Source organism: Malaclemys terrapin, chromosome 11 (assembly GCF_027887155.1).
Source record: "Malaclemys terrapin pileata isolate rMalTer1 chromosome 11, rMalTer1.hap1, whole genome shotgun sequence".
Classification (NCBI taxonomy): domain Eukaryota; kingdom Metazoa; phylum Chordata; order Testudines; family Emydidae; genus Malaclemys; species Malaclemys terrapin.
The window spans coordinates 48646033-48672495 of NC_071515.1; the positions used below are offsets into that span (position 1 = coordinate 48646033).

General features: G+C 48.1%; 1 protein-coding gene across 24 annotated transcripts in view; it reads left to right on the top strand.

The window, feature by feature from the left end:
- Nucleotides 1–26463, top strand: part of BAZ2B (bromodomain adjacent to zinc finger domain 2B) — a 272137-nt gene that overhangs the window by 231758 nt on the left and 13916 nt on the right. For 15 of the 24 annotated variants that reach the window (XM_054043380.1, XM_054043382.1, XM_054043389.1 and 12 more), the window contains 7 exons: nucleotides 3519–4183; nucleotides 4758–5034; nucleotides 5201–5356; nucleotides 10222–10382; nucleotides 12215–12525; nucleotides 12909–13044; nucleotides 18533–18679. In XM_054043380.1, the coding sequence (XP_053899355.1) occupies nucleotides 3519–4183; nucleotides 4758–5034; nucleotides 5201–5356; nucleotides 10222–10382; nucleotides 12215–12525; nucleotides 12909–13044; nucleotides 18533–18679 (1853 nt within the window). The remainder of the gene's footprint in view (nucleotides 1–3518; nucleotides 4184–4757; nucleotides 5035–5200; nucleotides 5357–10221; nucleotides 10383–12214; nucleotides 12526–12908; nucleotides 13045–18532; nucleotides 18680–26463) is intronic. The other 9 variants (XM_054043395.1, XM_054043400.1, XM_054043402.1 and 6 more) reach the window with 3 other exon arrangements.

Sequence of the window (26463 nt, forward strand, 5' to 3'; positions counted from 1 at the left end):
CAGATATTCAGAATGTTTTGTGTTTAGAGATTACATATATGCTGTGAAATAAAATGGAACATGATTGTTATACAATAAGATACTCTCTTTTCAGTTCTCTGCTAAAACAATAATTTCTTTATTAACCCATAATATGGTTTTATGCTCCTCTTTTTTTCTGAGTGACTTGAATTTCCCTCCAGGAGACATTAAAGTCTATTTTATTAAAATTTAAATGGAGTTTGCTGATTTTGATAGTTAATATAGACCAATTCTACAAACTTTTTTTTTTAAATTAACCTAAGTCTAGATGCATGTCAATTTTAGAATTCACTCATTAGAATTCCTGGATATAGACCCAACCCATGATTTTGGTTCCAGAACAGATCCATTTTTCAGTTCTGGTTTGGTTGCAGCCAAAATCCACCATTTTCACAAGATTTTGGCCCAAGATTGCAAAAATCTCTCGAAGAACTCCTCAGAAGATGCATTCTAGGTATCTCTCACACTAGGGTTACCATATTCTGTGCCTCCAAATGGAGGACACTCCACGGCCCCGCCCCCAGCCCCGCCCACACCCCCGCCCCAACCCCGCCCCCTCCCCAAAGTCTCCGCCCCCTCCCCTGCTTCCCGCGAACATTTGATTCGCGGGAAGCCTGAAGCAGGTAATGGGGGTGTGGGGGGAGGCGCGGCCCAGGCTGGCCCCCCCGGCGTTTCCAGCCTGGGTCGGCTCGGGCCCTGGGGTGCCGGCCCCGGCCCCCGGCCGACCACCCCCGGCCCGCCCAGCACTGCCGGCCCCCGGCGGCCCGGCACACCCCCCAGCTGACCGGCTCCCCGCGGGCCCGGCTGACCGGCTCCCCGCGGGCCCGGCTCCCCGCCGGCCCGGCTGACCGGCTCCCCGCCGGCCCGGCTCCCCGCCGGCCCGGCTGACCGGCTCCCCGCCGGCCCGGCTGATCGGCTCCCCGGCCCCGCGGGCCCGGCTCCCGGCCCGGCACCGCGCCCCCGGCTCCCCGTCCGGCCCCGCGCCCGGCCTGGCAATGTGACCCTGGCCCGGCACTGCGCCCCTGGTTCCCGGCCCGGCACCATGCCCCCGGCCCCGCACCGCCGGCCCCAGCCGAGCACCACCGAGCCCTCCCGATTTTCCCAGACATGCCCGGCTTTTGGGGATTTCCCCCCGGACGGGGATTTGAGCCCCCAAAAGCCGGACATGTCCGGGAAAATCCGGACGTATGGTAACCCTATCTCACACACATCCCCAAAGATTTCAGTACAGTCTAAGTGAAACCTGAGCCCTGATTTGACTTCAAACCTGAATCACAAAGTCTCACTTAAACCTAATCATGATCCCAAAAGTAGCTTGCTAATATTGTGTGTGCTCTGTAGGGCCTCTCTTTCACCATCCCCTGATTATATTATGCTCTGAATTAGAAACTGCTGTGAAAACACCAAAAGTTGTATGGAAATAGAAGTTGACTATCAAATGCTGTAGTGCTTGTGTTCCTTTTCCTATTTTCCAAAGTCTTATCTATTGTACTGTAATAATATTTCACATAGTGTATTTTAGCATAGAGAATCCTAAAGAGCTTGACAAACTATATGCATAGAGAACCACTGAACTAGATTTCAAAGTAGCAGCCATGTTAGTCTGTATCCGCAAAAAGAACAGGAGTACTTGTGGATACCTCTTTGGAGGTGCTAATGAAACAGTGCACAGAAATTTTGGCCAAAAACACCAGGACAGACCCATATTCTTATAAATTAGTCTAGAGGGATTGTTAAGGTCCATGCAGATCAATGGTACTTCTTTTTTTAAGATCTCAGCTGCAAGATGTCTCCTTGCCCACTTCATCCCCTTTTCAGTAAATTGCATAGTAGTCAGTTTATTACCTCAGAAGGATGAAAGTCTGAGTTGGCCCTGCTGAGTTTTGAAACCTATGGTTCCTGGGTGTAGGTAACTGGAAACTTGATGCATAAAACACTAAGCCATCTGTCCAGTTATCAGAAATACCTCCCTCTAAAGCTTTTACCTGCACAGTTCCCTAAATTGTTTCTTCCTGTCAGGCCCATTTTGGATCTCTTGGTAAATTCAACATTGTTGGTACTCAGATACATTACTAGAGTGGTGGGTGCATTAAAAATTCAGAAAGAGAGATGCAAAATTATAGCAGTACATTTTCCTTGCAATTGTGCTTTTTTCCTTGTTGAAATTATTCTGGTTTTGCAGAATGTGCAAATAACCCCTGCAGGTGTTACCAGCCATAGACGATAAATAGGGGCCCTGTTTATCTGTAATTATGCAGCTGCACTAACTGATGCAGAAACTAAGCAAACAAATGGCTGCCATGCTGAGTGCTTTCCCTTCTCTTTCCTCCCTGTTCGGTGCCATTTCCCCCTCTTTTGTTCTTTTTGAAAATTCTTATTAATGCTTGTTGACATATGTTAATAAGGGCAGAGGAAGACAGAGGATTGACTGGAGAATGGGAGAGAAGGGAGAACAGAACAATTTTTTCCCCATTTATAAAACTGATCCTTCCCCACCTCAAAGATATTCGAGCTGACATGGACTCTGAACCTTAGCATTTTGTATTGTAAATTGTTTAGCTATTTCAACTATTCTATCCATCTATCTACTTAGCTATCGGTAGATCCCAATCATTATATTGTGTAGGTTCTTCAAATAATTTATTTCAGATAATGAGTAAAACAGGTAAAAGTAGCCTCTAGTATTTGGTAATTAAATTCCCTGCTTTCTCTTAATTAAAAAATTAATTGGGTGGATTGTGAATTTTAATGTCCTATTTCTATCTTTGGGAGACATCCAATCTGTGAAATAGATTTTTTTTTTGGGGGGGGGGGGGTCTTCATTCTTATTTCTTCCCCAACTGGAGGGCTGAGAGTTTATGGAAATAGCCTATAAATTTAAAAGAAAATATCCTTCTCTCTTGGTGTGAACATGAAACTTTTTGGTAATTCTGTAGTCAATGGTAACTTTTACAAGCACAAAGCTATAAAAATTTTGTCCCTTCCAGAGAAATTAGAACTGACAAACTCCTCCAGAATTTCATTGGTGTTCAGTATGCAAGTTAAGTGAATCTTTTAGCAGTTTCTGGGGCAAAATCCTGGCTTTGTTGAACTCAATAGGAGTTTTTACTGATTTCAGTAGGTCCAGTTTTTCATCTCTGATACATAGCAAAGTTTAAATCTGTTTTAGATTTGGTGAGAGGAAAAAACACAATACAATTTACAACACTATGAGAAGGGTCTATGACCATTTTTGTTATAAACCTCTTTCCAAACTATTTTGAGTTGGCTGTGAAATTTCGTCCACATGGAGGTACAGTGTAAAGTGTATTTGAGTGTTGTGTGTCCTTTTACAAAATATTTTTCAGAGCTTGAAGGCAATTTCATAGAGTACATGGTGGTCTAGAGCACATGGAAGTGACTGATGAAGTTATTCTTTATATTCCTGATTACAGGAATGGTTTGTTAGATGGTTCTCCTATGATATTTAAAGTTTACGTTTTTTTTCAATTTTGCAGGTCTAGAAGAAATTGCAAAAGAAAAAGAGAAGTTAAAAAAAGCAGAAAGTATACACATCAAAGAAGAGATGTTTGAGACCTCAGAGGAAAAAGTAAACTGTATAAATACAAGTCACTGTGAGCAGAAAGAAGAGCTTAAGGAAAAGGATAACACTAATTTGTTTCTACAGAAGCCTGGCTCTTTTTCAAAGCTAAGCAAACTGTTGGAGGTAGCAAAGATGCCTCCTGAATCTGACATTATGTCACAAAAACCCAATGGCAGTGCAGCAAATGGGTGCACACTATCTTATCAAAATAACTCTAAAAACTCTCTCTGCAGCCTTCAGCCCATATCACAAAGCAGCTCTGAAAAGTCAGATTCTAATAATCTTTTTAATCCCATTGCAAGTGGGCCAGGGAAGTTTTACAATTCTCCATTAATTCCAAATGATCAGTTGTTAAAGACTCTTACAGAAAAGAGCAGACAGTGGTTCAGCCTTTTACCAAGACTACCATGTGATGATGCATCAGTTACCCATTCAGATACACCAGCTGGTTCTTCTTCGCTAACTCTGCATTCAAATCCTCCCTCAAAATCACCTTCACCAGTCCCATCTCCTCATATCACTTCTACCTCTGTACAGAGTCCAATGGGAATAAGTCCTTTTGCATTATCATCACTTCAGGTTGGTACTTAGTTACGATCTAAGGTGTCTGATCTAGCAGTCCTTACTCAGGCAAAATTCCCTCTGAGAGCTGATCATACCATTGAAATTGTACCTTTGTTCCTTGTATTTTTTTTAAAACTATTGTAAAATGTAGCTCATTCTTAGAAATGTTTTTTATGTTGCCGAGTACTATTTGCAAAAAAGACTTAGATTGGTAGATTAGTAGGCAAACAGGGATGTTTAAATTAACAATTTGTGTGTTTTTGTGTGCACTGTTACAAATCATTAGTATTTGTATAAAGAAGTTGGCAATTGGTAGTTGGCAATTCAATGAAAAAAAGATAACTACAAATAGCAATTTTCAGAAATGTGGTCATCAGAATCAACAGTTTTCTAAACATTCACCATATAGGGTTACTAGCTGTTTGTGTGATTTGGCATCTTAGCTTTTTAAACTCAAGGCAGGGATCAAGGCCTCTTTTGTGTTTTATTATGCGTAGCACAAGGGTTGACTAATCCTAATCCAGGTTTCTGGGAGCTCCACACTAGCAATAGAATTAATAGTAATCTTTTAAAAATATTTTTAATACAGCAGATGAAGACTGGATTACCTATAATGGGACTTCAATTTTGTGGATGGCCTACAGGAGTTCTTACTTCAAACCTTCCATTCTCATCTCCCTTACCTAGTGTTGGATCAGGGTTAGGATTGTCAGACGGAAATGGTAATTCATTTTTGACGCCCAATGTTCCTACAAGTAAAAGTGAATCACCGGTACCACAAACTGAAAAAACAGCTTCTGCTCCCTCTACAGGAGTTGAAGTAGCCAAGCCAGTAGATTATCCTAGCCCAAAACCCATACCAGAAGGTAAGCATAATGCAGTAATATGCCAGAACTGTCTAAATGTTGAGTTCCTCTAATGCTGCCGGACTATCAGAACATTTGTTTGCATGATTTCTTGAAATAAATCTGATCGTAATAGTGCTTCATGTTAAAATGCTTGTAAAAGATTTACAAACTTGTCTTGATTCAGAAATGCAATTTGGCTGGTGGAGAATTATTGATCCAGAGGACCTAAAAGCTTTGCTTAAAGTACTGCATCTCAGGGGAATAAGAGAGAAGGCCTTACAGAAGCAAATACAGAAACACATGGATTACATTACTTTGGCCTGCATCAAGAACAAAGATGGTATGTAACTGATATGAATGTTTGATTGGCATAAGGATAATAAGTAGAGGTGAATCTGAGGTACATTTGGATCCAGATTAGAGGTTCTTCTTCGAGTGATTGCTCATGTGTATTCCACAGTAGGTGTGCATGCTCGCCACGTGCACCGGTGCTGGAAGTTTTTCCCTTAGCAATACCCTTAGTGGGGGAGCCCCACTGCGATCCCTGAAGTGGTGCCTCTATATCGCGCTGTAAAGGGGGCTCCGCGCTCTCCCCACCCTCAGATCCTTCTTGCTGCCAGTGAAGGTAGTTGGAACTTTGTGCTCCAGCATTGCTGTAGCGTCTATCCTTAGTACTACGATCTTCTACCGTAAATAGCTTTCTATAGTTAGTGGCCTGGCTCGGGGCATGCCCCGAGCCCCAGGCTTCAAGTCGTGCGACTCCTGTCGCAATTCCATGCCCAGAAGCGATCCACACTCCGTGTCTTCGCTGTCTGGGTGAGGCTCACATAAGTGAGCACTGCAAAATCTGTAAGTCGTTCAAGCGCCGGACTAAGCGCGAATGAGATATCCGACTCTGGGCCCTGCTTATGGAGTCGGCATTGGCCCCGGCACTGGCGCGCCGGGGGCCCTGCTTATGGAGTCGGCATTGGCCCCGGCACTGGCGCGCCGGGCACCGCATCCTCGGCACGGAGCGAAGTCGTATCCATCAGTTGGCACCACTCCCCCGCTAAGAAACAAGGCAAGACCCAGCAATGCCGAGACAAGGACAGGGGTGAGGCCGGACCCGAGTTGGGCAGCCCACGATCCCCCTCGGGACCCAGACCTTCGACTCACGTTGAGCGGAGTAGTCTGGCCCCATCCGCGCATGCCTCTCCGGCGGTGAGGATGCCATCGACGCCGGAGGCAGCTCAGGCAACGTGTGATATCCTCGTCCTGCTGGTGCTGGGCATGCCGCCCGAGTCGGGCACCCGGTCCCAAAGGAAGCCGCCGCTGGGCGCTCACCAGCCCTCCCCTGCCAGGTCAGAGGTTGAGGTCCTGGCTCGATCTGCGGGGCCTTTCCATAGCCCGCGGCAGATCTCCACTCTGTTGACTGGGTCGCCTGAGAGCGAGTCTACGGAGTCTTCCTCTGCCCAGAGGGGTCGCAGGCGCTGGGACAGAAAGCGTCGATGTTCCTCTTCCACTCAGAGTGATAGCAGGTCTCTACGCCATCAGCATCGCCACTCATACCATGGTGCGCGCCATACTCGGAGTGCATCCCGACCTGCACCGGCACCGAGGCGTCATAGCCATGGTCGCCGAAGGGATTCCAGACATAGCTCCTCCAACGTGTACATCGCCTCGTGGTCAAGGTCCAAATCCCGCATTTGGAGCCGACATGGCTGTGATCGGTCCAGCCGCTCGTACGGCACCGTGCGCTCCTCGGTAACTTCGGTCTCGGGCCCCAGCCATCCCTCCCCGGGCCGCATTGTCCCTCAAGAGCAAGCAGCTCTGCTAGGACCTCAGACGGCTCAGTGGCAAGGGGTGCCCTGGCAAGGACAGTGGTGCCAGTGGGCACCATGGCCCCAAGCGCCCGCACTGGCGAGGCCCCATTCAGTGGCTGGGGCGTCCCAGGTCCACTCGGCGTCCCTGTCCCGGCACCGAGAGCAGACCTCGGGTACCGAATCACTGGCACCGTGCCCGGACCCAGACGCGGAGTATGACCCGACGGTACCACCCAACGCCCTAGGGGCGGTACCAGTCGTCTTGTTGGTGCCGGACGAGTCCATAGCGGCACTGCCTCCTCCTTCTCAGGAGGAATTTAAGGCTCACCAAGAGCTTCTCTGACGTGTAGCCGCAAATCTCCAGCTCCAGGCTGAGGAGACGGAGGAGCCGTTGGACACTTTGTTTAATGTCCTGTCCTCCTCGGCACCAGGCCGTGTGGCCGGGCCGTGTGGCCCTGCTGCTTCACCAAGGGGTAGCCAATACTTCTATCGGGTTCAGGCAAACCCCTGCCTCTCTGCCACCCATTTCTAAGAAGGCAGAGCGGAAGTACTTCGTGCCAACGAAGGGGCATGAGTAGTTGTACACTCATCCTGCCCCGAACTCAGTGGTCGTGGAGTCCGTCAACCACCGTGAAAGACACGGCCAGCCTGGACCCACCCCCAAGGATAAAGACGCCAGGAGACTAGACACTTTTGGGAAAAAAAGTTTATTCTTCTTTTGAGTTTCCAGCTCAGGGTGGCAAACCATCAAGCACTCCTGAGCAGGTATGATTTTAACTTGTGGGGGTCTCTGCCGAAATTCGAGCTTTCGCTCCAAGAAAAGGACAGGAAGGAATTCAAGGCTCTAGTTGATGAAGGTGCGGCAGTGGCGAAAGTGGTGCTCCAGGCGGCGTCAGATGCAGCCGACACAGCGGCTTGTTCTATGGCCTCGGCTATCTCCATGCGGCGGGCATCGTGGCTCTCGCTGTCGGGGCTGTCCATGGAATCCCAGTCCCTCATGCAGGACCTGCCCTTTGACGGAAAAGCCCTGTTTGCGGACCAAACGGACATTCGTCTGCATGAGATAAAGGACTCCTGCACCACCCTGCAGACTCTCAGCCTGTATGTCCCGCCAGCCATGGACAAACTCAGGCCGCAGCCCTTGGCTCCCCCCGTAAGGGTCAGATATAAGCCCCTGCCTAAGAGGCCTAGGGAGCAGAGGTGCAGGTCGCAGCGCCAGTCCCGTTCGGCCCCACGCCCCGGCCCCTCGAAGAGCAAGAGGCAGGGGTAGAGGCGTTTTTGACTCTTTTTGTGGGGGGCCACTGGGCCTGTTGCCAGGGAAGCCCCCCAGTTAATAAAGCTGGTTTTTGGAAACCGTTTATCTGCCTTCCGAGTGCAATGGTCCCGTATAACATCGGACTGGTGGGTCCCCAGTACCATCTCCCAGGGGTACATCCTGCAGTTTGATTCACCCCCACCCCACCATCCTCCGTAGACCTGGAGCACGCCCTCCTTCTAAATCAGGAGGTGACGCGCCTCCTCACCCTGGGCGCGGTGGAGAGGGTTTTACTCCCGGTATTTCCTGATACCGAAGGCGAAAGGCGGGGTCAGGCCCATCCTCGGCCTGCGGAATCTTAACCAGTTTCTGGTCCGCTGCAAATTCCGTATGGTGTCCCTGGCCTCTATTGTTCCGTCCCTAGACCTGGGGGATTGGTTCGCAGCCTTGGACCTCCAGGATGCGTTCTTCCATATCCATATTTTCGAGGGCCACAGGCGCTTCCTCCGCTTCTTGGTAGGGAGAGACCACTATCAGTTTAGGTGTTCCTGGTGGCTATCACCTCAGCCGCTGGGTCTCAGAGCTTAGGGCCCTGATCTCTGAACCCCCATATACGGTCTTCCAGCTCCGTCCGCACCCGGCTTTTCTGCCAAAGGTAGTCTCGGCTTTTCACATTGATCAGGACATTTTCCTCCCAGTCCTCTGTCCTAAGCCCCATTCCTCCAATGAGGAACAACGCCTGCACATGCTAGATGTGCGTAGAGCGCTGGCTTTTTACTTAGACCAAACCAGCCCATTCCGGAAATCCCCTCAGTTTTTCATTGCATTGGCCGAGCGCATGAGGGGGCAGCCGGTTTCCACCCAGCGGATCTCCCGCTGGATCACCTTGTGCAAACGCACGTGTTACGACTTGGCAGGGGTTCCCCCGCCTCTTGTAGTGAAGGCTCATTCGACGAGAGCTCAGGCCTTGTTGGCTGCCTACATGGCTCATGTCCCCATTCGGGACATCTGCAGGGCTGCTACATGGTCCTCTGTCCATGCCTTTTCATCAGACTACACGATCGTCTCCCAAACGCGGGAGGACACCGGGTTTGGTAGGGCGGTACTCCGCCCTGGTAACCCTTAAACTCCTACCCACCTCCATCAGGTATAGCTTGGAGTCACCTACTGTGGAATACACATGAGCAATCACTTGAAGAAGAAAGGACAGTTACCTGTTCTGTAACTGGCGTTCTTCGAGATGTGTTGCTCAGGTGTATTCCACATCCCGCCCTCCTTCCTCTCTGTTGGAGTTGTCTGGCAAGAAGGAACTGAGGGTGTGGGGAGCGCGCAGCCCCCTTTATAGCGCGATATAGAAGCGCCACTCCAGGTCGCAGCAGTGCTCCCCGCTACGGGTACTGCTAAGGGAAAAACTTCTGGCACTGGTGCACGTGGCGAGCACGCACACCTACTGTGGAATACACCTGAGCAACACATCTCGAAGAACGCCAGTTACGGAACAGGTAACTGTCCTTTCTCAAATGCTCGGCTTGTCCAGATGTGAGCTTTTGGTTCAGGCCAATATCTAATAATTAGTTCACTTAACTAAGTATGTTTCTTTTAATGAAAAAAGGATATTGGCTTCAACACAGAACTTGCAGCCAGAGAGGAGGGGGTCTAAAGTGTCTTTAAAACACCTTTGTAGCCTCTTGATACTGGGTAGCTCTGGAGAGCTCTGTCGTAATACAGATAGTCCTGGGTAGGTTGACCAGATGTCCCGTTTTTATAGGGACAGTCCTGTTCTTTGGGAGTTTTTCTTATATAGGAGCATATTACTCCCCACCCCCTGTCCCATTTTATCACAGTTGCTATCTGGTCACCCTTGCCCTGGGGACTTGACTGAGTTATGCCAATCTTTTCAGCCTGCCCAGAACCTTCACAGTACTACATACTGCAGTGCATACTCAATGTGCCCTCACTCTAGATATTGCAGTTCTTTAAGCATATGTGACAAGATCAATACAAAATTAAGCGTTCACATTAGATACATTAAGAGTAAGTTCCTATAACAACCATTAAACACTTTTTTAAGTAACAGGTTTGAGTTTGCAAAAATCAGTTACAATGTTAATTAAAATAAAATAATACATTTTTGACTCCCAAATACAGTTGCAATTATTGAAATAAATGAAAACGAGGAAAACCAGGTAACTCGAGACATTGTGGAGAACTGGTCAGTAGAAGAGCAAGCAATGGAGATGGATCTGGCTATTCTTCACCAGGTGGAAGACCTAGAACGGAGAGTTGTATCAGCTAGTTTGCAAGTTAAGGTAAAACTGCCTTTCAGTAAAATCCCTCTTCAAAAATGTTGTTGTTAAAGTAATAAGAATTGAAAACCAGTATTTGCAGTTGTTTTGCTGTTAGGGATAACTGCCTTCTCATTAATTTTATAGTCCACAAATGAAACAAATCCAATATAATTTCACTATATTTGTATCAGAGAAGCTGGAATATTTTCTCCCTTTCTCTTCCTATTTCAAACATAAAAGGAAAAGTAGATTACAGTATTATTTTTATTACAGTTAAATCTTTGGATAACGATCCTCAGAGTGGCAGCCCCCAGAATATTCCCTTATAGCACACAGAGCCCTATGCCTTTCATTGTGGTGGGAATAATGCCATTTTGGGTGATGACCTGTTTTTAACTGCAAAGATTTGATAAATATGGGCTAGCCTAGCCATTTAGCTGTAGCACTTTGTGCCGCCATTGTATGCCCGTGCGTGGTTTGTTGTTGTTCTTTAAAATAAATAAAAGACCATTTCAACTTCTTTGTTTTGGTGGAATAATGGAATACATCCCATGCATATGAGGAACTACATACCACATGGATTGTGAGTCTAAAGAAGCTCAGGACTTTCTGGTCACTATTACAATCATGGCGTTATGCAAGATGATTGTAGGCCCAGCTCATATGTCTGGCTGCAATCTGGATCTGATGTTTGGGCTGGAGTAGAGTTGAGAGCTGGATGTTATTTCCATGTCATGGGTTGCACATTGTCTCCTGTGGTTTGAGGTCTGGGACCAGGCAGGGTCCTTCCTGTCAGCATCAGCAATCTGTTGTGGTGGTCTGCCACCAGAGACTAATGGAACTTGATGCTTCCAGAGGGCTCTGAGAGAGAATGCTATTGCTGAGAGACCACTCTGCTAATGGTTTGATTATGCTTATATTTTGGGATTCATAATTTTAATTATCTGAGTTGTTTGGGAAAGATGGGGTAAAAAGCTGATGATTAACTACTGACATTTGCAGAAGACAGTACCTGATTTTTTTAGGTTAATACAATACAAAATTCCATTATTCCAGGGGTGGGCAAACTTTTTGGCCTGAGGGCCGCATCGGGTTTTGGAAATTGTATGGAGGGCCAATTAGGGGAGGGACGTGTGGTTCCTTCCCCCTCCCCCCCGCCCCCGCTTCTAACCCACTGACGGCCCACCCCCGGGACTCCTGTCCCATCCAAGCCCCCCATTTCCTGATGGCCCCTCGAGTCCCCTGCCCCATCTCCCCCCCCTTCTCCCTGTCCCCTGACTGACCCTGGAATCCCCGCCCCGACTGCCCCCCGCCGCCCCATCCAACCCACCCCTTTTCCCTATCCCCTGACAGCCCCCTGCCGCCCCATCCAACCCCCCTCCTTCCTGACTGCTCCCCAAACCCCTGCCCCCATTCAACCCCCCTGTTCCATGCCCTCTGACTGCCCCGACCCCATCCACACTCCTGACCACCATCCCGAACTCCCCTGCCCTCTATCCAACCCCCCTGCTCCCTTACCGCGCTGCCTGGAGCACCGGTGGCTAGCGGCGCTACAGCCGCGCAGCACAGAGCACCGGATCAGGCCGGGCTCTGCAGTGACGCTGTCCCAGGAGCCCGCAGCCCACCGCCCAGAGCATTGCGCCAGCAGCGGGGCGAGCTGAGGCTCCGGGGGAGGGGGAACAGCAGGGGAGGGGCTGGGGGTTAGCCTCCCGGGCCAGGAGCTCGGGCTGGGCAGGAGGGTCCTGTGGGCCAGATGTGGCCCGTGGGCCGTAGTTTGCTGACCTCTGCATTATTCCCACACTAATCCAGTTACAGCACCAAACAATGTGTGTAAACCTCTCTACTAAATATAGGGCTGGATGTGTCCCGAGCCTGCATCGGAGAGGGAAGACCTGGTATATTATGAACATAAGTCATTTACTAAATTGTATAAGAAGCATGATGGAGAATGTGCTGGAGGAGAAGAAGGCAATACCAGTGCTCTAGAACGGAAGAGTGACAACCCTCTAGATATAGCTGTAACCAGGCTTGCTGACTTGGAGCGGAACATAGAGCGAAGGTATCTGAAGAGCCCCTTAAGTACCACCATTCAGATCAAACTGGATAATGTGGGCACAGTTACTGTCCCTGCTCCTGCACCATCCATTAGTGGTGATGGTGACGGGTAGGTTATTGAGATTAACTTGAAAAATTATTGTGCTTCTTTGCTAATTGGAGCCTATTTTCTATTGCCTGTTATCTATGTATCTTCTTGTATGTCTGTGATCCATATGGATCATGTTATTCTGCATGGTGCTTTGTAAATATTTTTTGTTATGTATGTTGATAATCCTGCAAAGTTATCTTACATTTAACTGGTTGTGACTAAGCTTTGAGGCACGTAGCCACAGTCTGTGCACTACATCAAATTTAGTTGCTTAAACCTTATACTTATTGGCTGTGTACGTTTTGTCATTGCTTGGCTTTCAATGTGATAATGATTGTTCCACGTTCAGAGATCAGCAAACATGGATGTGACCTACTTAATTTCTCTGTATTTCAATGCAGAATTGAAGAGGATATTGCTCCAGGGCTAAGGGTATGGAGAAGGGCATTGTCAGAAGCTCGCAGTGCTGCACAGGTAGCGCTGTGCATTCAGCAGTTACAGAAATCAATAGCATGGGAAAAATCTATTATGAAAGTTGTAAGTGTTTTTCATTTAAGAAATACTGTAACTAAACTTTCCTGTATCCTATTTCCCCACTTTAAGATACTGTGATTAATAATGTATCTCTTACCACTTCTAAAACTTACTACAGTTAAACTGTATGTAGTGCTTTTATGAGCATAAATTGTACAGATTTCACGTTTGCTAAGTTCAGCATTGTGAAACTTCCTATAATGGAAAGCTCTTCCACTGGTTGCTTTATTTTTAAGGTGTCAATTACTCTTTGAAATTAACATGTAGGTATAAAATAGGCATTTCCGTGCCTCTTTAATGGAGGACACCATATTACTGAAAATTATTCATCCGTGATGTTAGCTTCATGAAGACTGATTGTCACATACTGTAATTAAAGGCTTGATTTTTCAGAAAGTTGAGATGCTCCAAAATGTGTGTAGCTTCTTTGCATGCCCACTTATCATGACTGAACATGCAAACTGGGCAAATATATTAGCAAGTGGGTTGTAATGTCCATCTCCTCATACACATGCCCATTTAACAAGTAGAGCTATGTAAATTGCACATTCAAAAAAGGCATGCAAATGCATGTGTAAAAATTTGCATGAACGTTTGAACCTCAAATTTCTGAAAATTAAGTTTTAAGACTGCTATAACAGTCATCAAAGAAAGAACTTTTACAGTTAAGTGTTAAGTATTTAATGTTGAAATATTAACTTGTAAACATCTTCATCCAATTATTGAACTGTTGTTAAAGCAATTTTGAGCTAATTATATGAGCAATATAGTGCTCCAATATTGTCAGTGTAATATGGTGGGCACTGTCGAAAGCATTTTTTTTTTTAGTTATTAGCCCCTCCCCTCATTTTTGAACCAGCGAGAATACAAGTAATATCCCACTTCTGACCATTAGGTGTGCTTTGTATTTCTAGATAGATAATTGAAGGATAATTTACAGATACAAATTATGATTATAAGGTTTTATGCTCCTATCAAAGAATTATAGATACTACGAGAGTAGCCAAAAGACCACGGAAATGGCTTAAAGTGTAATTTGGGACTTTGAGAGTGAGGTATAGTTTAATTCAGTTTTTCTGAATTGGGTTTATGCATTGAACTACAAAGGAAATTTGGGTATTTAGTAGAAGGGCTCAGTCCTGAAAGGTGTTACTACTTTTACCCTCTCCCCCCCCCCCCCCCCCAAATTAATTGCATAAGGACAATTTTTAAAATTCAGAATTTCCTCTTCCTTTTTAAAATTGCACTTTTTTCATGTTTTCTACTCATATTTTTATAGTTACAGACTTTGGACTAGAGAAAACAAGGCAAATGAATAGTCTAAAACACTCATCTTAAAGTCTTTCCCCTATAGTCACCAAAACAGTATCTATGTTAATGAATTTGGAAGTGGCAACTAGCAGCTGAAGTTAGTAGGAGTTCCATTTCCTATGCTGCCAGCTACTGTCATTTCTTCTCCCGTTTCCCCACAAATAGCTGTCTGATCAAAAATATGTTTGCATGTAAAACTCACTTGTCTAGTTCAGTTGTGGACTGTCAGCTTACATAAATTTAAATGATATATAGTTTTCTAAAAATGTAAATTGTAAATATGTATTAATATATCAAATTAATTTAAAATATACATTAATGTAAAAATATAAAATGAAATATTATATATGTTATGGTATATATTACATAATGAAGTTTTTCCTACTTTAAAAGTATGACGACTTCAGAAAGGTCCAAATGGCTATATCAGGCACTCGAACAATTGGCTTTGTCTCCAGTAGATAGGGTTACCATATGTCCGGTTTTTCCCGGACATGTCCAGCTTTTCGGCAATCAAACCTCCGTCCGGGGGGAATTGCCAAAAAGCCGAACATGTCTGGGAAAATGCCAGCCGGGCACTTCCCCTCCCACCGCTGCTCTGCTCCTCCCCTGACTCTTCGGCTCTGTTTAAGAGCCGAGCTGCCCGAGTGCTATGGGCTTCAGGCAGCCCCCTTGCCTCCGGACCCCAGCCGCCGGCCGGGCACTTCCCCTCCCGGGCTCCGGCGGCGCAGAGTCCGGAGGCTTGGGGGCTGCCCAAAGCCGGTAGCGCTCAGGCAGCTCGGCTCTTAAACAGAGCCGAAGAGTCAGGGGAGGAGCAGAGCCTCTGGCCGCGGCGGCTCTGCTCCTCCCCTGACTCTTCGGCTCTGTTTAAGAGCCGAGTGCTACGGGCTTTGGGCAGCCCCCATGCCTCCAGACCCTGCGCTGCCGGAGCCTGGGAGGGGAAGTGCCCGGCCGGGGGCGCAGGGTCCAGAGGCATAGGGGCTGCCCGAAGCCCAAGCGCTACCGGCTTCACGGTTTGCTGGGCAGCCTCCAGACCCTGCGCCCCCGGCTGGGCGCTTCCCCTCCTGGGCTCCAGCTGCGCTGGGGAAGTGCTGGCGGGGGCACAGGGTCTGGGGGCTGCCCGGCAAATCGCGAAGCCGGTAGCGCTCGGGCAGCCCTTTTCGCGTGGCTGGGAGTGGGAGGGAGGAGGGGGCAGAGTTAGGGCGGGGAATGGGCGGAGTTGGGGCGGGGCTGGGGTGGGAAATGGGCGGGGCCAGGGTCCCGTGGAGGGTCCTCTTTTTTTATTTGTTAAATATGGTAACCCTACCAGTAGATCCATTGTCTTTTTCTTCGTAAATATTTATAAAATAGTTATTAACACATCTGGCTCTGATCCTGAAGTCACAGAATTTTCTCTAAGCAATGTCTGCATAGTCCAGCCAAAGTTATCAAACTGTAACTTGTTTAATTTAAAATGGATTATATTTAATAATAATTTAGAAAATATTTAAAAAAATAAATAGGCCTATTATAACAGCTCTCCATTTGCGGTATTTTAACTCTCTATTAAGCAGCTCCTTTTCAATGCCTAGATTTTTCATTTGCAATGGCTTTTGACTGACATGTGCCATGACTTCCAGCACTTAATTTAATTTCCAGCAAAGCTACACAAATTGTTTGTTTGCCTGTATAATACGTATGTGAAGAATATTAATACCCCATGACACTGAGGTCAGAGGTCTAAATAAAAATTACATTTGAATAATATACAGTAGTCACACTTAAGAACTTGCCAGTATTGGCTTAGCTAAATACTTACTTCATTATTTGCATTATTTCCCAAGTATTCCCCATAGCAGTGTTAGACCTTCCGAGCAACATACAACAATCTTCAGAAGTTCAAGAGCCCAGGCGTGCCTGCTGGGGCTCGGGGCTTCTGCCCCAGGGGAGGCACCTGCCAGGGCTTGGGGCTTCAGCCCCACCCCGCTGAAGCCCCAAACCCCAGCAGGCGTGCTCCACGGGGCTGAAGCCCTGAGACCCACCTCCCCGCTGGGTAGAAGCCCCTATTTCAACACCTTGCTGCAAGGCAGAGGTCCTGAACTCCCTCCACCCCAAGTCGGTGGTGGAGAATGGAGGAGGAGTGTGGGGGGCTCCGGAAGCCACACTTTAACATACCACTCACAAGCCACAGTTTGGCCATCCCTGCCGTATAGGAAATACTGAGGTATTGTATCTATCTAGCCAATACAAAATAGGCAAGTTCTTCAGGTTGACCACTGTACAGTATGACCTTCAATTTTATAGCAGTCTAGAAAGAGTTCAAATATGACAGTCCATGAAATCAGAATCCCTTAATTGCAGGTTACTTTGTATTGGTGTGGACATGTCTGGTTGGGTCCAGTTGAGAAAGCGAGGAGTCATTTACATGGTCTGGTCTGTACAAGGACCATGGACTGTTGTCCCTCCTGTCACCTTGGCAGGGCACTTGCACTCACTTTAAAGACCCACTCCCCATCAGGAGACTCAGAGAAGAAATGTATCTCCCACAGAAAATAAAAATACTAAATTTTCTATTTTTAAAATGTAAGTCAAATGTCTAGTTGTGTTTTATTTTTCCATTTATCCACACCATGTGCAGCTGAAAGCACAAAGCTACATGCATCTTAGACTTCTACTAACGAACCAGTAAAACATGCCATTATTCTATCTTAATGCTGTACCTTTAGTGTAAATTCTGTATCCAGTTGTTGCTAGTGTGCCTTTTTGAAACTTACTAAGACTAACAAAACAAAAAAAAGTTGTAATGAGAAACAACTCTAGAGATATAAAGGCATCATGATTTCCTGGAGTCTGTGGGGAAATTAATAATGAATTGGAATTATTTTAGTGATAGTATTAAGTTAAAATAGGAGCTCATCCGAAACCTATTACATTTTTCCCATTGATTTCCATGGGATTTGGATCAGGCCCTTTCTGATTATTTTCCTAAAATATTGTACTAATTTTAAAATGTAATTACTTGATATAGTTCTATAAACCATATAACATACTAGATCTTGCAATTAACATAGGCAAAAGAAACATTTCAGACTGTTTTGCCCCACAAACCTGAAGGATGCGGTGTCCCATTCTTTTTCTACCCAGCTCACTCCATCAAATAATTGTCATATTATTGACCTACTTTTAAATTTATTCACTTCTTAAATAAAGCTCTACTTACATACGCCTAGCCATACACCCAGTATAAGGCCAACCTAAAGTCAGAAAAGGATACCATACAGCATTTGCAGAGGAAGAAAACATGATTTTCATTATGATTTTGCATCACTCTTCCTTTTTGCATAATAGTAATAATGTTCATGATGGCATTTTATTTAATAATTTTGGTCATGTCTTTTGTTACATGTGAACTTGTTTTTATGCAAAATTAAAAATGATTAAATTTCCTACACAATGAAAAATCGACAATTATTAGCCAATGCCTAGTCACACAGAAGATCAGTTCCCATCAGTGCTGTGCCCTATCTGCAGACAGTGAATGCCCTACCAGCTATTGAACCAGATGAAAAACCCCAAGTGAGACTAAATAGATGTGTCTTGCTGCATCTTAAAGGCTGCCAATCTTGGCACTGGCAGATTATAATAGAGTAAATTTCAGAACAGAGGGATCTAAGGATGCCCTGCTTTCTAGCCCTAGGATTTCAATCCTGGGGACAGACAACAAGAGCATTCTAATTGATTGTGACTTCCGCCATAGGGCATAAGCGGAGAGAGAGTCCCTGAAATAGCATATGTGCTGTCAGTGGTTTTTGTGGTTATCCAATACCTCTGCCTCACTTCAGCATTTAATCAAATGTAAAAGGTATCCATTGCTTTGTATGCTTTGACATCAGTGTTAAAGGTAGATGTGTATTTCAAGTGTGTAAGCATTTCACACTTTGGCTTAATTCCTCACATTGTGCACGAGCCATGCAGATATCCCAGTGCAACCACAACCTGTTACGTAGTTGTCCAAAAACATGAGAGAGAGAATTACAGAAATACGTAGATGTATACACATATATAGCTATGGCTACTGTACGTATGCAAGATAATATGGAAAATATCTTCCAGTGCTGAATATATGGCATATATTACTACATTTCAGGAACATTTTTTAAGGGAGGCTTGTTGAATTAAAGCAATTTTTCATGTATTGTAGTACTGCCAGATATGTCGAAAGGGAGATAATGAGGAACTTCTGCTTCTTTGTGATGGCTGTGACAAAGGCTGTCATACATACTGCCATAGACCCAAGATCACTACTATACCAGAGGGTGACTGGTTTTGTCCTGCCTGCATAGCAAAGGTAATATTAACCTTAAAGATGAATTGAAATGTTTTTGACACTCCAGTACCTGAGTTCAGAGTTCTGTGATTCTCCAGCAATTGCTGACAACTTGACAAACATCTAAAGTAGAACAGTAATCTGCATGCCTTATACTGGCTTGGGTAACTGTTAAGGATGCCATCAAGTGTTGCAAGAGAACAACAGAGTCTTAATACAGGTGTTGGCAAAGGATATGACTTTCAGTTACTTTGTTTTTAATTGTACTTCTCAGTAATTTTGCATTTAAACATAGGCTGCTACAAATTTGATATCCTAAGCATCTTTTTCTCTATTTTAAAATAAGTTTTTTTTTCATTCACCTTTAAAACAAAGTTGATATAACTGTTGACAGACAAATGTTTCATTCAGATATGCAGTATGAAAATAAATTTAATAGTTTTATGTTGTTAGTGTGTCACTTCCATTATTCCCATACAGTGTTAATCAAAGATTATACTTCTCTCAGACAAATCTTTTACCTGCTGTTGTCATACAAGTAACACCTAAGGTTGCTGTAATGTTTCTCTGTATGTGTATTTCATAACACTTTATTAACAATCAGTTTCGCTCTCTCTCTCGCTATATTCAATCAGTTTGCGTTTTAATTTCCATGGGTGTTTCAGACAGCAATAAGGGAGAGAAACCCTATCTTTTTGAAAAGAGGAAAATGGAAACGTAAAACCACAAAAATTGGCAATACAGGAAAAGGGGGGAATTCCAGGACAATTGTAGTACCTGAAGATACTTTTAACTCATTTTTTAAAACTAAGTTTCTTTTAATTTAAGTTTCATAGTGCATAAGACCAGAAGGGACCATTAGATCAGCTAGTTTGACCTCCCATATATCACAGCCTATTAAATATCACTCTTCCCCCCCAGAATTCAGCCCAAAAATTTGTTTGATTAAAGCATATCTTCCAGAAAGGCATGCAGTCTTGAATTGAAGAGGTAAAGAGATGGAGAATCCACCACTACTTCTTCGAGTGATTGCTCATGTGTATTCCACAATAGGTGTGCGTGCTCGCCACGTGCACCGGTGTCGGAAGTTTTTCGCCTAGCAGTACCTGTAGGGGGGAAGTGCCCCCCCGACCCCTAGAGTGGCGCCTGCCTGGCGTGGTATAAGGGGAGCTGCACGCCCCCCCCACCCTCTGTTCCTTCTTGCCACCAGTGAAGGTGCATCGGAACTGCTCAGCTCCAGCTTTGCTGCAGCTTATCCCCAGAACTGTTTGTTCATTCATTAATACCTGTAGTCAGTTAGCTATTTCAGTTAGTTTAGTTAGTTAGTGAGCCCGGGCCTGGGCATGCCCCGCACCCCGGGATTTAAGTTGTGCGGCTCTTGTAGGCATTCTGTGCCAAGGAGTGACCCACAAGTGGACTGTCTGTGCTGCTTGGGAGAAACCCATATCAGCGAAAGGTGCAAGATCTGCAAGTTCAAGCCCCGGACCAAAAAAGAAAGGGACATTAGGCTCTGGGCCATCCTGATGGAGTCGGCGCTGGCCCCAACTCCGGCACGCTGCTCCGAACCGGTACCTGGCACCGCGCCATCGGTACGCGGAGACCCTCTGGAGACCATCGACCAGTCAGCACCGCTCCCCTTCCACGGGGCACACCAAGAGGACCGGAAAGACTCCCTCTTCACAACGGCACCAAGGGAAGCCTGGGACAGAAGCTAGGCCCATGTCGTATAGCCCTCGATCCCCACTGGGCCCTAGGCCTCCAACTCACGTTGAGTGGAGTAGCCCGGCCCCTTCGGAGCAGGCCTCTTCGGATGCCATCTATGCCTGAAGCCCTCCAGGTGGCCAGGGATGTCATGTCCATGCCAGTGCCCAGAGCTCCGCCGATGTCAGCCCCACGCTCAGGGGCAAGCCGCCGCTGGGATCGCCGCAGTCGCCGCTAGTCCGGTCTTAGTCGAGGGAATGTTCCCGACACTGCTCACCGACCAGTGACCGTTCAGGGCTCAGTCCATGTGGATCGCCCTCGACGCTGGTCAGTCTGTCTGGATGGGTGCCGTCTGACCGGGACTCCCAGCACCACTTGTCTTCGCACAGCGAATATTGACGGGACCGTGGCGGACGTTGCCAATGGACCTCGTCTCGGACTCCCATGCCAAGTCTCCGCCAAGACACTGTAGCCCCGGGCGTCGATTGCCGACATCTCGCCATCGTGGATCCGCCCGTCGAGGCCGTTCGCGGAGCAGCTACTACAATCGGTGCCATTCTTCTGCCTCGAGATCGCGATCCTGTGGCTGATGCAGATCCCGGTACTGCCGCTACTCCCGGTCCAGAGGCAGCAGCGGGTCGTATGCCAGCCCAGCCTGCGCTCACAGCCGCCTGTCTACAGGCCAGGCTAGGGGGCCCGAACAGCCGGCCCCACTGGTGCCTCAGCAAGTGCAGTGGCACCAAGGGTCGTGACCGGTCCAGTGGTACCAGTGGGCACCGTGGCCTCCAGCGCAGCCCCCAGTGGCGACTCGCTCGGTGGCCGGGGCGTCGGAAACACCGTCGGCCTCCATCCCTAGACCGCAAGAAAGGAGTTGGTGGGACCCATGTCCTCAGCACCGTGCCCGGAGTCCAACCAGGTGATGGATCCTCCGGTGCCAGCCGACACCCAAAGCACCGCACCGGCCTCCTCACCCTGTCCGGAGGAGCTGATTGCAGCCCCGCCCCTCTCCATCCCGCAGGAGGACTACCAGGCCCACCAAGACCTCTTAAAAAGGGTGGCAGCGAGCTTTCACCTCCAGGCAGAGGAGATGGAGGAGCCCTCGGACTCCCTGTTCAATGTGCTGTCCCCCACGGCACCGGGCAGGGTGGCCTTGCCACTCCAGGATGGGGTGGCAAGAATTTCAAATGCCCTGTGGCAAACACCAGCCTCGTTGGCTCCTATCTCTAAGAAGGCGGAATGCAAGTACTTTGTACCCACTAAGGGGCACGAGTATTTGTATACTCACCCGGCACCCAACTCCTTGGTGGTCGAGTCGGTCAACCACAGGGACAGGCAGGGGCCGCCAGCCCTGACCCCTAAGAACAAAGACTCTCGGAGGCTGGATGCTTTTAGGAGAAAAGTTTATTCATCGTCAAGCTTCCAGCTAAGAGTAGCAAACCATCAGGCTCTCCTGGGTCGCTACGAGTTTAATCTCTGGGGATCCCTCCCCAAGTTCAAGGACTCCCTCCAGGAGCATGATAAAAAGGAGTTTAAGGTGCTTGTGGAGGAAGGGACAGCGGCTGCTAGGGAGTCCCTGCGAGCCACTTCGGATGCAGGAGACACGGTCCATGGCCTCGACGGTGTCCATGAGACGGGCGTCATGGCTCCTGCTCTCTGGGCTATCCAGTGAAGCGCAGTCGTCAGTACAGGATCTGCCTTTCGACAGGAAGGCACTGTTTGCTGAGGAAACAGACACAAGGCTGTACAGCATGAAAGACTCCCGTGCAACCCTCCAGACCTTGGGCCTCTTTGTCCCTGCTCCAGCAAAACCCAAGTTCAAGCCGCAGCAGGTTTCCGCCCAGGCTGCCCTCCTGAAGTACAAGGCCGCCTATAAGAAGCAGTGGAACTACAGAAAACACCTGCAAAGGCAGTCTCGGCCTGCCCCCCAGCCTCTAAGGGCAAGCAAGCGGGTAAAAGGCATTTTTGATGGGACGCTCGGGGGTACCCCGCCAGTTCTCAGCAGGGATCCACCCCCAATAAAGCTCCCTTTTTCCAATCGGTTGTGTGCTTTCCTCACAGAATGGTCGCGGCTCACCTTGGACTGGTGGGCCCTCAACACCATCTCCCGAAGTTACACCCTTGAGTTTACCTCCTTCCCGCCCAACCAACCCCCGCCCCGTCTCTCTTGGGGGACCCATCACATGAGGCTCTGCTCGAGCAGGAGGTCGGGCAGCTCCTGGAACTAGGAGTGATAGAGGCAGTGCTCAAGGAGTTCCTGGGCAAGGAGTATTACTCCTGGTATTTCCTTATCCCGAAGGCCAACGGGGGGCTCAGGCCCATCATGGACCTGCGAGGCCTGAACCAGTACATGGTGAAATTTGAGTTCCGCATGGTTTCCCTGGCCTCCATCATCCCCTCCCTGGATCCCGAGGACTGGTACGCTGCCCTCGATCTACAGGACGCGTACTTTCACATCCACATATTCGAAGGGCAGAGACACTTCCTCCGTTTCGTGGTGGGACAGAATCACTACCAATTCACGGTCCTCCGGTTTGGTCTGTCCACTGCCCCCAGGGTCTTTACAAAGTGCATGTCGGTGGTAGCGGCCTACCTTAGGCGCTGGGGGGGTCCAGATATTCCCCTATCTGGACAACTGGCTGGTCAAGAGGACCTCCCGATTGCAGGTGAGGGATCATGTGGCACTCTTCCTGTCCCCATGCACTGTCCTGGGCCTGTTGGTAAACAACACCAAGTCCAAGTTAGTCCCGGTCCAACGCATATCATTTATAGGGGCGCTCCTGGACGCAACGTCGGCCAGGGCCTCTCTCCCCCCAGACAGGTTCGAGACCCTGAAAGGGCTCATTGACTCAGTAGCAAGGTTCCCGGTGATGACAGTCAGGGCTTACCTGTAGCTGCTAAGTCACATGTCGGCATGCACATATGTGGTCCGCCACACAAGGCTCAGGATGAGACCCCTCCAGCTCTGGCTGGCCTCAAAGTTCTCCCAGGCCACGGACAGAATGGACAAGGTCCTCACTGTGCCAAACTCGGTAATCAGCTCCCTGCGGTGGTGGTCCGCCCCAAGCAACATGCTCCAAGGGGTCCCGTTCAGGGACAGGGTCCCATTGTTGGAGTTGGTGTCCGATGCATCAGACCTGGGCTGGAAGGCCCATGTGGGGAATTTTCAGACCCAAGGCCTGTGGTCTCTGCAAGACCTGACCCTTCATATAAACATCAAGGAACTCAGGGTGGTGTGACTGGCTTGTATGGCCTTCCGCTCGCACCTGAAGGGCAAGGTAGTCAGAGTCCTCACGGACAACACGGCCTCAATGTTCTATATCAACAGGCAAGGCGGGGCCCTATCCTCTGCCACGAAACCCTCCATCTGTGGGACTTCTGTATAGCCCATGACATCCACCTAAAAGCCTTTCACCTGTCGGGTGCCCGGAATGTGAGGCGGATCGCTTGAGCAGAGACTTTTCCTCTCCACATGAGTGGTCTCTACACCTGGAAGTGGCCCACGAGCTCTTCCGAAGTTGGGGAATTCCCCAGGTGGACCTATTCGCGACCCCACAGAACCGACGGCTCTGCTCCGGGGGGGCCTAGAGAAGGGCGCTATCTCCGATGCCTTTATCATATCCTGGTCAGGCCAGCTTCTCTACGCCTTTCCCCTGTTCCCTCTGATCGGCAGGGTCCTGGAGAAAATAAAAGACGGACAAAGCCAAGGTCCTCCTCATTGCCCAGGCAGCACTGGTACAGGACCCTCTCGGGCCTGGTGGTGGCTCCACCGTGGCCGTTGCCGCTCCGCCTGGACCTGCTCTCTCAGGACCAGGGCCAACTTCTCCACCCCAGCCTGGCAGCTCTTCACCTCACAGCGTGGCTGCTCAGTGGCTAGGTGGCGAGGAAAGGACATGCTCAGAACAAGTTCAGCATGTCCTCCTCGAAAGTAGACGACCCTCCACTCGCCGCTCCTACATGGCGAAGTGGTCTCAGTTTTCTAGGTGGGCGGCAGACCAAGGGGTGTCCCTAACAGCTACCCCAATCCAGCTTATCCTTGATTACCTCCTCTACCTGAGGGCCCAGGGCCTTGCACCCTCGTCAGTCAGGGTGCACCTGGTGGCCATATCGGTCTTCCATCCTCCGGTGCAAGGACACCCTGTGTTCTCCCATGCTAGGACCGGCCGCTTCCTTAAGGGTTTGGACCGGTTTTATCCATATTCTAAGCCCCTGGTCCCACAATGGAACCTGAATCTGGTACGGGCTCGTGTTATGGGGCCCCCGTTTGAACCGTTGGCCAGGTGTTCCTGGTCTCACCTCTCGTGGAAGGTGGCATTCCTGGTTGCTATCACGTTGGCCAGGCAGGTCTTGGAGCTCAGGGACCTGACCTCTGAGCCTCTGTATACGGTCTTTAATAAGGATGAGGTCCAGCTCTGCCCGCACCCCGTGTTCCTCCCGGAGGTGGTTTTCACCTACCACATGGGTCAGGACATTTTTCTACCAGTCCTCTGCCCCAAGCCTCACACGACTAGTGAGGAGCGCCGCCTCCACACGCTCGATGTTAGGCGGGCTCTGGCTTTCTACCTCGAGTGGACCAAGCCATTGAGAAAGTCCTTGCAACTGTTCATTGCCTCAGCTGAGCATGCAAGAGGCCAGCCGATTTCCACCCAGGGGCTTTCCAACTGGATCACTTTGTGCATCCGCTCCTCTTATGAGCTGGTGGATGTCCCCCCGTCGCCCATTGTGAGAGCACACTCGACTCGGGCACAGGCCTCCTCAGCTGCCTTCGTGGCCCACGTCCTTATACAGGACATTTGTAGGGCCGCCACGTGGTCTTCGATCTACAGGATCGCACTATGCAATGGTCTCCCAAACCAGGGATGATGCCGGGTTCGGCAGGGCGGTACTCCGTCCCGAGAACTTGTGAACTCCTACCCACCTCCAGAAGGTATAGCTTGGAATCACCTATTGTGGAATACACATGAGCAATCACTTGAAGAAGAAAAGACAGTTACCTTTTTGTAACTGGTGTTCTTTGAGATGTGTTGATCATGTCTATTCCACATCCCGTCCTCCTTCCCCTCTGCCGGAGTTGTCTGGCAAGAAGGAATTGAGGGTCAGGGGAGCGCGCAGCTCCCCTTATACTGCGCCAGGCAGGCGCCACTCCAGGGGTTGCAGGGGGTGCTCCCCCCCCATGGGTACTGCTAGGGGAAAAACTTGCAGCACCGGTGCATGTGGCGAGCACGCACACCTATTGTGGAATAGCCATGAGCAACACATCTCGAAGAACACCAGTTACGAAAAGGTAACTGTCTTTTCCTTTTAATAGTGACCCTTAAGTGGTACTTTGCTTTAGACAGTGTTATGCTGTATAAAGCATCCTGTATCTTTTATCATAGGTTTCCTTCCTCCTTCCCAAATTACTGAAACATTTGGGTATAAAGGAAGCCAGAAACTAAAGGTGAAACTCAGAAGACTCCAAGATTTGCTGGATTTGGGTCTAAAATTCTGTAAACCCACCAAATTTATCCTGTCTAACTTAAACTGTAAATCAACCCAGGCAATCTAGGTTAAAGGTCAGCACAGATTTGCTGAAAACTTCATAAATAAACTTTACGTAACAAAAACCGAAACTGGGCAACTTTCAGCTAATTGCGTGTTTTGTTATAAAACATCTGCTTTATTATGAATATTCAGCCAACAAGTTTTATAAAGATGCATGCCTGCAATACATTTACAAACTTAACGTCACCATTTGTAATGGTAATACCACATTTATTTTGTATTGTAAGCATAGGGAAACACTTTTATCTAGAATACTTTTGTGTGGCAACTAATGGCAAATGTTGACATTGACTTGATACCTCTGTAGATTAATTCCAGATAAAGTAAGTGTTCAAGGGGTATCAATTTGACCAAGTTCAAATAGGGCCTACTCAGACAAAACTGCCATTAACTTTACTCAAGGCCTGACCCTGTGAGGTGGCAAGTGACAAAGAAGGCGCTGAGCCCCCTCAGCTCCCATTAATTTAATTGCAATTTGAGGGTAAACAGCATTTCACATGTTCAGGCCTTGAGTGAGGACATTTGGTCCATTCCCATGACTCTTCAATTGACTTGTCATCTGA